Consider the following 13,508-nt stretch of genomic DNA (forward strand, 5'->3'; position numbering starts at 1 on the left):
GGTTTCATTATTTAATTTGATTTGTTAGCATGTAGCAATAATACATATGGGGATGACTGTAACACGCCGTGTAACTGCAACACCACCAATGCGAATGTTTCAACGCAGACTTGCAATCACGTGAATGGCACGTGTTTGTGCAAAGCCCAATGGGAAGGTGCGACGTGTGACACCGATGTAGACGAATGCAAGATTGGTACTCACAACTGTCAACAAAATTCCACGTGTGCAAATAATAACGGATCATTCACCTGCCCATGCAATGTCGGATATACTAATGTTTCCAGTGTATGCACAGGTAAGCAAGCGTCATACTTAAAGTATATGCTCAATAACAATTGCAAATGAAGATGAACATCTGCATAACATTCATTCATTAAACTTGATATTTCAGTGTTTTATCTAACGCCGTTTTTCATCGTTAATAATTGCAAGAAAATTTGTTATTTGATTCGTTGAACTTGCATTTAATAGAGATTAAACATAATTGACAACGGACAAATGACGTTGCATGCTTATTAGAAGCTACAGGTTATATAATGTCAATGCCCCGGCGAATATACCAAAGACCAAAGATTTTGATAAACATGTCTTATTTTTAAATTGCGTCTCTGCATATTCGAGCTTTATAAATATCAATAAGTGCAAACATATGTTATGATTGATACTTTAAAATTATACTTGGAAGAGATATACAATTAACTATTAACTATGTGAAAATAAGTTATAAAAACATGTCTCTTGTTTTGAACCAGCTTGCGCGGATGGAAAATGGGGTGAACAGTGTAATAAGAGTTGTGAATGCGTAGCGACCAACACACGAACCCCCTGTGACAAAGTCACCGGTGGTTGCACCTGCAAGACTGGATGGAATGGAACCACGTGTGGCGAGGATCTAAATGAATGCACAGAAGGGACACATAACTGTCTACAATATTCCACATGTGTAAACAATAACGGATCATTCACCTGTCCATGCAACATCGGATATACTGATGTTTCCGGTGTATGCACTGGTAAGCAGGCGTCAAACTTATATGTACACTAACATTTGTAAATGAAGATTAACATCTACATAACATATATTTATACAACTGGTTAATTCTGTGTTTTATTTAACAGCGTTTTACATTGTTGGTAAGTACAAGAGCATGTGTTATTTGATTCGTTCATTTAAAGAGATTCAAAATAAAGACAACGGATAAATGATGTTGCATGCTTATTTGAAGCTACCGGTTATAAAATGACAATGCACCGGCAAATATATTAATGTATACGTATGTAAACACGTGTGTGTAGTAATTATATGATAAGAAAGTTCGATACTCACATCTGTTAAACAATTGCACACTGCAGCAACACGCATGGATCGTTAACCTGCCTTTATGAGGCAGGCTAAACAATTTGGAATAATTTGATTACTGTTGCAGTATTCATATATTTGTAATAAATATTTTTTTTCAAATATCTGCTATTCCGGCGAGCATGTATTACAACTAATTCCGTGATTGTTTTATAACAACCACCATACAAAAGGTATTCGAGTTAGTTTGCCGAATAGTTAGTTCTCGCGGGTTTTAGGTTTACATTATTTTCGTATAACCACTGAAAAAGCTTTACATTTGATTCTTTAGGCTTGTCCTGTATAACATTATTTTGTACAAGTCGCGTTTTGTTATGATTGCAAGACCAAAATCGTTTTGTAGTAATTGCATTGTGTCGACCTTAAATCATTCAAACATGTTTTTTAGCAATTTCTGTAAGAAAGACATAACGCAGTCTGGTTCTTTTTGTTGCATAGAGGCAGCAGACTTAAATGCATATGCATTTTTTGTTTGTTGAATCTACATGGTTATAGGGATACGCGCTATATCCATCGAAATTCTCATAAAAAAGTTATTTACTTAAGAAACCTTTGATTAATTCGTGATTATAAATTTGTGAAGATACATAGGAAATCAAAGAAAATAAGTTAAGTACAATTTCACTTTTATTGCATTTTATTTTTTTATTGTAAATATATGTTTTTTTTGTTTAATTTGATTTGTTAGCATGTAGCAATAATACATATGGGGATGACTGTAACACGCCGTGTAACTGCAACACCACCAATGCGAATGTTTCAACGCAGACTTGCAATCACGTGAATGGCACGTGTTTGTGCAAAGCCCAATGGGAAGGTGCGACGTGTGACACCGATGTAGACGAATGCAAGATTGGTACTCACAACTGTCAACAAAATTCCACGTGTGCAAATAATAACGGATCATTCACCTGCCCATGCAATGTCGGATATACTAATGTTTCCAGTGTATGCACAGGTAAGCAAGCGTAATACTCAAAGTATATGCTCAATAACAATTGCAAATGAAGATGAACATCTGCATAACATTCATTCATTAAACTTGATATTTCAGTGTTTCATCTAACGCCGTTTTTCATCGTTAATAATTGCAAGAAAATTTGTTATTTGATTCGTTGAACTTGCATTTAAGAGAGATTAAACATAATTGACAACGGACAAATGACGTTGCATGCTTATTAGAAGCTACAGGTTATATAATGTCAATGCCCCGGCGAATATACTAATGTAGACTAATGTATTCGCATGTAAACATGTGTTATAAATATATTTTTTGAATATTCAGTACTTACAGCTGTCAAACAATTGCACACTGCAAAAACACGCATTGTTCGTTTACCTGCCTGTTTGAGGCAGGCTAAACTAGTTTGAATAATGTTCATAAGGTTATACTGTGTCAGTATTCATTTATTTGTATAACATATAAATTTTGTTTATTCCTGCTATTTCCGGCGGATATTTAGTACCACTGATTTCGTGATTGTTTTATAACACCAACCACACAAAAGGTTTGCGAGTCAGTGTGTCGATCAATTAGTTCTCGGGTTTTAGGTTTACATTGTTTACGGATAATCTCTGAACTAGCTTAACATATGATTTTAAGGCTTGTCATGTATAGCATTATTTAGTACAGGTCGCGTTTTGTTTTGGTTGCAAGCCAATTAATTGTGTTGTAGTAATCGCTTTTTGTCGACCTTAATCCGTAAACCAATGCTTTCCTAAGATTGTCTATAAGAAAGACATCACGTAGTCTAGGTCGATTTGTTACATAGATTCAGCAGCAATAAAATGAAAATAAAGTTCTTGTGTTGTTACAAACTACATAAGTAAAGGGATACGCGCTCTGTCTATCCTTATTCTCAAAATAAATCTTTACTTAAAAAATCTTCGATGAATTGATGATTATAATTTGTGTAGTTCTGTAGACAATCACAGAAAAAAACATCAAGTACAATTGTTCTTGTATTGCATCTTTTATGTATAATTGTAAATATATGGTGTCATTATTTTATTCGATTTGTTTAAGCATGTAGCAACAATAAATATGGGAATGGCTGTAACACGTCGTGTAATTGCACCACCACCAAAGCATTGGTTTCAACGCAGACTTGCAATCACGTGAATGGCACGTGCTTGTGCAAAGCCCAATGGGAAGGTGCTACGTGTGAAGCTGATGCAGACGAATGCAAGCTTGGTACTCACAACTGTGCTAACCTCAACAAGTTCTGTCATAACACCAACGGAGGCTTTGAATGCTCGTGTCTGATAGGATTCAATGAAATAAACGGATCATGCGTTCAGGACGGTAAGAACAATTGAAATCAGTTTAATGATGTTTATGATTTTATAATGATGATATATAATGAATATTATTGTGAAGATTCCACTTATATATTATATTAACTCTGTCGATATTGTTACTGATACGCATTTGACTATTTTAAACTTTGTTGGAACTAAGTTTGACTGACCTTATCTTTATATCGCAAACAAGTATGGAGTAGTTTAACTGGAATTTGAACTTAGTATTTAAATGTATTGTTTCAGCCCTTACGACAACTACATTAGCCCCGCAACGTAAGTAGTTAATCATATTTTTTAACTAACATTAAGTTCTTAAAGGGATCGCTTATTAAATGTTTTGATAATACAGTAATTGTGTGCATACTTTCATTACTTTTATGCGCGAATTATTTCGACATCTGTTCAATACTAGCTTTTCGAAAAAAAAGTTATTTGACATAACCACTACAAACGAGTAAAATAATATATATATCGTTATTTCTTTTATCCATGGTAAATATCTGAACATAATGCTTTTTTTGTTGAACAGAGGATGGCGTTGATATTTCCATCACGATTAATATTCCTACAGAGAAGGTCCTCCATTTGAATTTTACTGTGAAGGCGACGTTCGATGAATGGGAAAAAATATTCCTTGATTGGGTAAGTTTCACGTGTTGGTTACTAAACGTAATGAATTTTCACCTTTATACGCATGTTACAACACTTAATTTCATTATAGGTTAGGCCTAAGACGTTACTTAAGTCCGACACCATTGCATAATTGCGAATGCATCTGTGTAAGCCAGCTGATCTAAATATTATATACATACTATATTAATATATCTCTGTTATGCATTTGGTCTTGTGGTTTCATTAGTGTTGCATTTTATGTCTTCAAGTGGTGGGATTTTTTTTCTGTGTTCTGAATACGCATGTTGAATAATGCGCTTTTTGTATGATGTTGATTTGTTACAGATTAATGACCGATATAAGAAGATGGATAGAAAACTAAAGAAGGTTATGGTTCGTAGTATCTCAATGTAAGTCGCTCAGTTACTTTTGGAATCGAGCATATCCCAGAACTTTGACAATGTGTGGCTTAAAACATTTTACCGAATAGTCTATTATGTGTAATTTGTGTGCGTGTAAGTCAAACTTTAAAAGTATATCGGTTGGTTAAGTAAGTAGTATCCACTAATTGCAAAGACTCAAAAATCACAATATATACCAGCGATACAACAAGCTCACTAATTATAACACACATCAACTGAACTTTTACGCTACGATGACGATGATGAGAGAATTACACAAGTTGTGATTACTATTTTACAGTGGAAGTTTGAATGTGAATGCCACCATAATCAAGGAAGATGGCCAAGAAGCCTCACAGATCTTCACACAAGCCACACTGGACTTGAACAATGCAACATTTGTCATTTATAATGTGCCATATGCCGCGAAACTCGTAGCAGTCGGCGACGCTACCAGTAAGATTGCCTTCGTACCTTAACGCGTGAAGTTGCCGCTTTACGTTGCACTTGCGGAATGTTTGAAGCAAAAAATCTAGTAGCTCGTTCTTATGTAACTGCACATTACTAAATTTTACGTTTTGTATCGATGTCGACCGTTCTGATCGAATTGATTTGATTATTAGTTTTTAACCAGCTTTTCCGAAGGAAAAAACTGGTTATTAGATTGGCGAATGCGGGCGGGCTGGCTGGCTGGCTGGCTGGCGGGCTGGCTGGCTGGCGGGCTGGCGGGCTGGCGGAATAAGCTTGTCCGGGCCATAACTATGTCGTTCATTGTCAGATTTTAAAATCATTTGGCACATTTGTTCACCATCATTGGACGGTGTGTCGCGCGAAATAATTACGTCGATATCTCCAAGGTCAAGGTCACACTTTGAGTTCAAAGGTCAAAAATGGCCATAAATGAGCTTGTCCGAGCCATAACTATGTCGTTCATCGTCAGATTTTAAAATCATTTGGCACATTTGTTCACCATCATTGGACGGTTTGTCGCGCGAAATAATTACGTCGATATCTCCAAGGTCAAGGTCACACTTTGAGTTCAAAGGTCAAAAATGGCCATAAATGAGCTTGTCCTGGCCATAACTATGTCATTCATTGTGAGATTTTAAAATCATTTGGCACATTTGTTCACCATCATGGGACGGTGTGTCCCACGAAAGAATCACGTCAATATCTCCAATGTCAAGGTCGCCACGACTAAAAATAGATTTAAAAAAAAAAAAAAACTTACAAAGGGGGTTAATTTTTTTTGGTCATTTCAAAAGTTCAGTTTGAGTTTTCTCCCTTTATCAGATTTTTTTTTCACAATGAAAACCTGGTTTTGTGACAATTTTGTCCCTTGTTTTTTGTTGTTTGGTTACCCTTTCATGATCAGCTGTTTTGGATTTTAACATTTAGTATTTGTCTATTAACATTTTATTTATCTTTAAACGAGATCGCTATGATTATATTGTATTTACGTTTGATTTACCGCCCTTAAAGCTCGTAAGCTTTATAACCTTGTGTATACATTTTGTCCATTTTAGTTGATCCCACGAAACCATTGAATGATCAAAAGTGTGCAATCTACTTGAGTGATAACGGACAATGTCCTAACAACTACGCATGCGTGGTGATGGATGAAAAGCCTTCCTGCGAGTGAGTATATTTTTATACAATAAAAATCAATGAAAATGAATTCTAATTTGTATATTTAGTGTGGAGATTCAAACAAGTATTTGTAAGATTAGGCGAGTAAATAGTCTGATTTATTTGAAGAGAATGTTGCGTGATCTCCGAATCTTAATTATGATATTGCTAAAACATACTTAAACTATGGTGATAAAACTTGATAGAAACCATAAAGGTTTGATACAATTTATATAAGTTTAAGTGTGGTTGTCATGATAACGTATGTCATTAAAACACGAATTAATGACATATGGTGGAAATGCACGCTCTCTCAGTTTTTTTGTCTGTCTGCTCGTCCGAATAATGTTGATCTCAGAGTATAGAAAAGAAAGCCATATATAATTTGCACATTATTTACGTTTGGTTTCGTCAGACGAAAAATCCTTGCTTTTTTCAGGATTTGAGTAGAAGCTATCTATATCCTAATAATTAAACACTAACTTCGGAATCATTCAAAACTTGAAAATAAAATTGCTAGATTGACAAATTCTTTGTAGGTCTTTTTATATCTTCGTCAACATTTAACCGGAAGAGGTCTGCTGTTTGTAGGATATTGCTGTTTGAAGGTGAAAAACATTTGTTCCGTTTGTTTGCAGGCCTGTCAAGACGGAGGACGATTTAGGGCTTGTCCTAGGGCTTGGTATTGGTATTCCGCTATTTTCGATCGCGGTTCTGGTTGTGGCCATAATCATCATTTATGCTGTGAAAAAACGCAAAAGGAAGTTCTCAACTGAATATGACAGGTACAGAAAAGCATTAGAATATACGCAAAAACAACAACACAATATTGCCCGCTTTGCTGCAAAACCATGGTGTATTGCATTTTGCATAATCTTATGTAATTGCATATACCAAATACGTTAAGCATTAAAAGTGTTTTAAAGTGAAGGAATCGACGTCAAGCAAACTCCTTGATTTAGCCAATACGAAGCATAAGTGGTTAAAAAAGCCCTTTTGTGGAGCTTCAAACACAAATAAAAGACTTTAAATTATGCTTCTGTTTCACTTTTTAGGGACTCGTTCAACAATGGTTTCTTCACACATGGAATGCCTGTGAAAATCGATACATGGGGCCGAAACGACCCAATGTATAAGCAGCACAGCCGACAATGGGACGCCTCATCCTCGTCTACGTTTTCAGATGACGACCGGAAGAAACGCCGACATAGAGGCATTGATCATGCGCACCAGGAACGCTATGGTACGTACATTGGGCAATAATGCGGGTTCTGTGATGGAAGTATAAAGACAAAGGTTATGCGGAACCGTAAACGTCAATAATCGAAACCCGTGGTTGATATCTCCGACCATTAAAATCATACTTGTCAAATTTTCAAATCTGGTGGCTCGGTTTAACAGTAAAAACACATCCACTTACTTGGTAGTATAACCATAACCATGATCACATTTTATCATCATTGTAATCTTCTTCATTTTCATCACTACCGCATCCGTAACCACCACGGTTACAATTAGTGTAATCCGCATCAAATATTTAGTCATCAACACAGCTATAGTTACAAAGGTTATACCTGTAATTATTTAACCAATACATGGTACTGCATACAATTTCTTATCCATTATAAATGATTACATGCATTTGTTTTAAAAGAATACACATATGAAGCATGTCAAGCGTTGTTGAATATTCCCCTACATACTAAATGGAATGCACGAGTTTTGCTTTTTTGTGACAACTAAAACTATTGTAAAGCTTTAGCATAAGAGTCGTGAACAAATCTTACAGTGTTAAAGTTTATGCACCTTATAATTTCATGAAATCGCTTGCAGTTTCGGATTGTAATATATATATGTCAGAACTAGGGTTTCCTTTTTATGTCCCCCACTATAGTAGTGGGGGACATATTGTTTTTGCCCTGTCTGTTGGTTGGTTGGTTGGTCTGTTTGCGCCAACTTTAACATTTTGCAATAACTTTTGCTATATTGAATATAGCAACTTGATATTTGGCATGCATGTGTATCTCATGGAGCTGCACAATTTAAGTGGTGAAAGGTCAAGGTCAAGGTCATCCTTCAAGGTCAGAGGTCAAATATATGTTGCCCAAATCGCTTATTTTATGAATACTTTTGCAATATTGAAGATAGCAACTTGATATTTGGCATGCATGTGTATCTCATGGAGCTGCACATTTTGAGTGGTGAAAGGTCAAGGTCAAGGTTATCCTTCAAGGTCAAATATATGGGTCAAAATTGCTCATGTAATGTCACTTCTGCAATATTGAAGCTAGCAATTTTATATTTGAAATGCATGTGTATCTCACGGAGCTGCACATTTTGAGTGGTGAAGGGTCAAGGTCAAGGTCATCCCTCAAGGTGAAACGTCATATAGGGGGACATTGTGTTTCACAAACGCATCTTGTTAAAACTTTATACAATATTGCCCACATTAAAGAAAGGAACATTTGCATCTCGTGTGTTTAACAACTTATATTTTAATAATTTTTTATATTTATTTTTCATTATACAATTCAAACATAATTGTTCATTTCAGTTTACGATAACCAACAACCTTCAAATTTCTCATGGGACTTCTTCTAAAATAAGATATCTCCGAACGAACCAGTAAGTAAAGTACCTTATTTGTATATATTCGCGTATACATGTATTACATACCGTATTCTTATAGCAAAAGCATGCTCATCCCTGCTTAAGGTTTATATGGCAAATGGTTAAATATGACTTATAAACAAATATTTTACTTCCTGCAACAAGTGGGTTGTTATCAATACTAGGGAAAAATAATATTTGTGGGTGCATATTTAATGATATATTACTATGATATTTGTATAATGTTCTTGCGACTACAATGCTTCTATGAATGTACCCTATAGTCAAAACACACATACTTGGACTGTCCAAAGAAAAGGCCGATGTTCAGTTATATATTCATGCTTTATACTACAATGCTATTTGTAAGGAATTTGACCCAAGAAAGTTTAATATGCCAGAATCCATTTTGAAATGATAACATATTACAAAATTTACTGATGATTGTAACTTTAATTATAAAACAGTATGTTGATAAAATGAAATAAGTCACACAATCTTTCGTTATTCCACTCTCATGTATTAACCTGTTTTTATTTTAAATTATCACATACAGAGACCACTTACCGATAGGAGACCACACCCTATATATGAGGTATGTACTGAAATAGAAAGTTTATCGCAAAAGTACAGAGATACGTCCCTTTTGAGATGCATTTATCAAACAAGTACATAAATGTTTCACTTTTAAGATGTATTTATCGAAAAAGTGCAGAGGTGTGTCCCTTTTGAGATGCATTTATCTCAAAAGAAGATGTTTCCGTTTTGAGATGCATTTATCTCAAAAGTACAGAGATGTGTGCCTTTTGAGATGCATTTATCGGAAAAGTACGAGACGTGTCCCGTTTGTGATGCATTTAATTCAAAAGTACAGAGATGTGTCCCTTTTAAGATGCATTGATCTCAAAAGTACATAAATGTGACCCTTTTGAGATGCATTTATCTCAAAAGTACAGAGATCTGTCCCTTTTGAGATACATTTATCTCAAAAGTACAGAGATATGCCCCTTTTGAGACGCATGTATCGAACAAGTACAGAGATGTGTCCAGTTTGTGATGCATTTTTCGAAAAAGTACAGAGATGTGTCCATTTTGAGATGCATTTATCTCAAAAGTAAAAAGTTGTGTCTATTTTGAGATGCATTTATCGAAAAAAAAATATACAGAGATGCGTCCCTTTTGAGATGCCAAAATATAATGCTTTTGACATTAAATAATAATTGTATTATGTCTAAATTTAAGTTCTTTAGAAACTTTTTTCTGCACTCGCATTTCGCACCGTAGAGCTTATCCTATTTAAAAGCGACAATATCAATATTGTGTTGTTATTTTCCGGACCATCCAGCTCAACTGGTAGAGCGGCTGTCGCATGACTTGAATGTGAATGTCTTTTCATTCCAAACTTATTCTCCTCCATACCTCATTCATTTGTATAGTACACTTACAACTGATAAACAAGCTTACCTACACTAAATTGTTACATTTACAGACCAACGTTTTTAAACTTTAAAAACCTGTTGAATACGCTCACGGTTTGTCCAATTAATTTTACAACATGTAATTTGGTTAGTTTATTGTAAGACCGTCCTGAGAGGTTAATTAAGAGTGTAATGTTGTTTTACGCACATGTGCTTAAGTCTTTATTTTGATTGTATTTATACTTGCAGGGCACGAAGATGTGATAAAGAATATGTAAGTATTGTGCTGTTTGATGTTATACAATGCGAACGTTCATAACAATACGTTATTTTTCACAAATATATTTTATTCAACCAGTACAATTTTATGCTACATATTATTGATTGCAGTAACGTGATATGTAGACTTTCACATTCTGGTTGTTGTATTCTGTTTTGATTTCGGCTTTGATAATAATTTACACCAATTGCATAGTAAGTTTTCAAGATAAACAAATATTTAAAAAAAAAAATTAATTTAAAAGCATACAATTGCGTCACTACGGAGTTAACATAAACTCCATCACTAGAAAAGTGTTTTAACCTGAATATGTTTTATATTTTAAGATATTGTGACAATCAACACATATGCTGCCATGCACACCGTCTTCCAAAGAAATGGATCGTCATTGCATGGTTCCAATCGAAAAAAGGATATTTCATTGGGACAAAAATTTGTGTTCAAAACATTGATGGCCCATGTTGAAATATTTGAAGTTGATAATAATTGACGAATAAACACGATTTCGAACAACGTTTTGATGAAAATGTACAACTAACACATATATGTTTGTTTAACATTTGTTCTGTTACCCCATCTAAAAATCACAATAATTTATGTATTTCCCTTCGTATGTGATATCTGAGATATCACTTCGCTTTTGCACTTATCAAATATACGGTGCTCAGCATTTTTATTTATTGTATATTATTGTCTATATCAACGACATTTAAAGTTTGGAATCGATAGTTTCTGGTTATGAACGGTTGCGTTTGCTACGTGGAACACACTATCCATTGAAAGTGGATGCACGGCGGGTTCAATTTTTTGTTTTACAAATGTGATAGTTGACTTGATTTTACCTCATAAAATAGTGCATGTTTGCGAATTCTTTCGAAATCGGAAACAATGACGCTTGTTGCATAATTAAAGCTTTCCGAATATATATATATATATACTAGGAAATTAGCCATTTACGGGGTATTTTTCAATATGAGACCCTTGTTGCGGGTTGTATAAAAATTCCGGGGTGCATTTTTTACCCCACAATTTAGGACACGTATTTTTTCATTCCAAACCATACACACGTCATTTTGGTGACATATGGCAACAAGTCGGTTTCATATCGAAACCATATATATCATAAAACACAGTTATTTCCCTTTTGTTAAAGCTCTACAATCCAATTAAGCGCGCATGTTGAGATAACACTATCAGATATCATAATGAGCCAGAAATACAGCTGGAAACTTCGCTCTGCTGATCTGTAAAATAAATTTTCGTGTTACTGATGAACATGATTTGAAATCTTAGTTTGTTGAATTTTAAACTGAAAAAAAGAAAGCTATTTTTATTAAGAAATGAACTTTTGAAGTGGTTTCATATTGATGCATTAAATATTGAGAACTATAGGTAATTTGTAGCAATTAAATTAATACAGTTAGTAATGCGCGCATACAGTTTTGTTTATCCAATCGGAGATTGAGGCTAATGTGTCTTTTACATATAATTAAAAATATATACTCATTCTTTTTTAACAAGTCTTACAATTTTCATTGATAAAACTGTTGCTGTCAAGTAGCATTTGGAGAAATATAGTAAAGTTTCATGCCTGTGTGGTACTAACAATTCCTACATTAATGTCGTGTTTTGTATCGATATAGTGGATATGCATTAACTGTCAAATTTAATGCTGGTCAAATACATTCTTGGGTATACAATAAGAGAAAAAAAAACATGTACTACTTTTATTTTATTTTTTATGGTTATTTTAATTGGGAAAAATATTGTGTGTGCGTTTGTAACATACATTTTATTCAAACGAAAACGTAACACACCGATATTTGTCATATGAATCAAGATATAACAGATGATACGGTAATGCACAAAACAGTTGGTATTTGCGAATGGATATGTTTACGCAAAAATATCCGTTATATATTCATGGAGCAATTTAATAACTAAATACATTTCTGAAAGCGGGTTAAAAGACGAACAATAATAAGTTCAACCAATTAGATGTCATAAATTGATTCATGTTATTAGAAGGCATCACAATTAATCGCTGAACACAATTGCTTGTTCCGATTTACCGCCAATACAGTGCCAACATGCCAGTGCTTGATATATGGCCATTAGAATCGCACGGGGGCTAATAAAATTCGACTGAAGTTACAGCGCTAATGAATTCTAGCGCCATGTAAAGGCAATACACATCAAATAGCATTCTTTCCTTCTTTTCATAATAATGCCTGGTTGTACACTGCTTATTCAAACGATGAAACTAAATCATCAAGAACAGAATTGTTATTGTTTTGCTTCTACTTCTAGAAAAAAAATACATAAAAATACATATTTAAAATGCTTCTTTATAATGATGTTGAAAAATGTATGTTTAAACTCCCTCTTAAATTGAGAAAAAGTTTGGTTAAATATGTAAATGGAATTTAATGTTATATAGTATGTTGAAATGTTTATTATTTTTCTTGATGGGAATCAATGTTTTGAACATGTTTGTTAAACTCGTATCACTTTAATTGTGATTATGATGGTAAATATTATTGTTACGATTATGTTCTTTTTGTTATTGCGTTCAATATAATTATTATAGTTGATGTTGCTATTTGTACTATTATTATTCTTCAACTTCATATGATTTTTATTTACATGGTATGTAAAATGTGAATATGTTTTATGTTTAAAGGCCATATAAAAATAAGAAATGTGTTGGTCATTATACAGCAAACGATGAAATTTTAGACACTATATCAGGAGAGCAATTTTTTTCTTATCCACTTCAGGTACAACAGAACATCGATTATAAACATACAGTAAACAATGCAATCATCAAAACGCGAATCACCGCCTTGAAACGGTCATTGCAAAGCATTAAGGGTTGTTACCGGATTAAG

General features: G+C 34.1%; 1 protein-coding gene across 1 annotated transcript in view; it reads left to right on the forward strand.

The window, feature by feature from the left end:
• LOC127835626 (uncharacterized) overlaps positions 1-13,284 on the forward strand; it is an 85,139-nt gene extending 71,855 nt beyond the window's left edge. The window contains exons 32-46 of the mRNA XM_052362062.1: positions 29-298; positions 756-1,016; positions 2,052-2,180; positions 3,519-3,668; positions 3,911-3,940; positions 4,197-4,309; positions 4,625-4,689; positions 4,982-5,136; positions 6,207-6,318; positions 6,948-7,094; positions 7,365-7,552; positions 8,864-8,934; positions 9,476-9,514; positions 10,587-10,611; positions 10,944-13,284. Of these exons, the coding sequence (XP_052218022.1) occupies positions 29-298; positions 756-1,016; positions 2,052-2,180; positions 3,519-3,668; positions 3,911-3,940; positions 4,197-4,309; positions 4,625-4,689; positions 4,982-5,136; positions 6,207-6,318; positions 6,948-7,094; positions 7,365-7,552; positions 8,864-8,910 (1,667 nt within the window). The 3' untranslated portion in view covers positions 8,911-8,934; positions 9,476-9,514; positions 10,587-10,611; positions 10,944-13,284. The remainder of the gene's footprint in view (positions 1-28; positions 299-755; positions 1,017-2,051; positions 2,181-3,518; positions 3,669-3,910; positions 3,941-4,196; positions 4,310-4,624; positions 4,690-4,981; positions 5,137-6,206; positions 6,319-6,947; positions 7,095-7,364; positions 7,553-8,863; positions 8,935-9,475; positions 9,515-10,586; positions 10,612-10,943) is intronic.
• Positions 13,285-13,508: the final 224 nt, after the last annotated feature.

Source organism: Dreissena polymorpha, chromosome 6 (assembly GCF_020536995.1).
Source record: "Dreissena polymorpha isolate Duluth1 chromosome 6, UMN_Dpol_1.0, whole genome shotgun sequence".
Taxonomy (NCBI): domain Eukaryota; kingdom Metazoa; phylum Mollusca; class Bivalvia; order Myida; family Dreissenidae; genus Dreissena; species Dreissena polymorpha.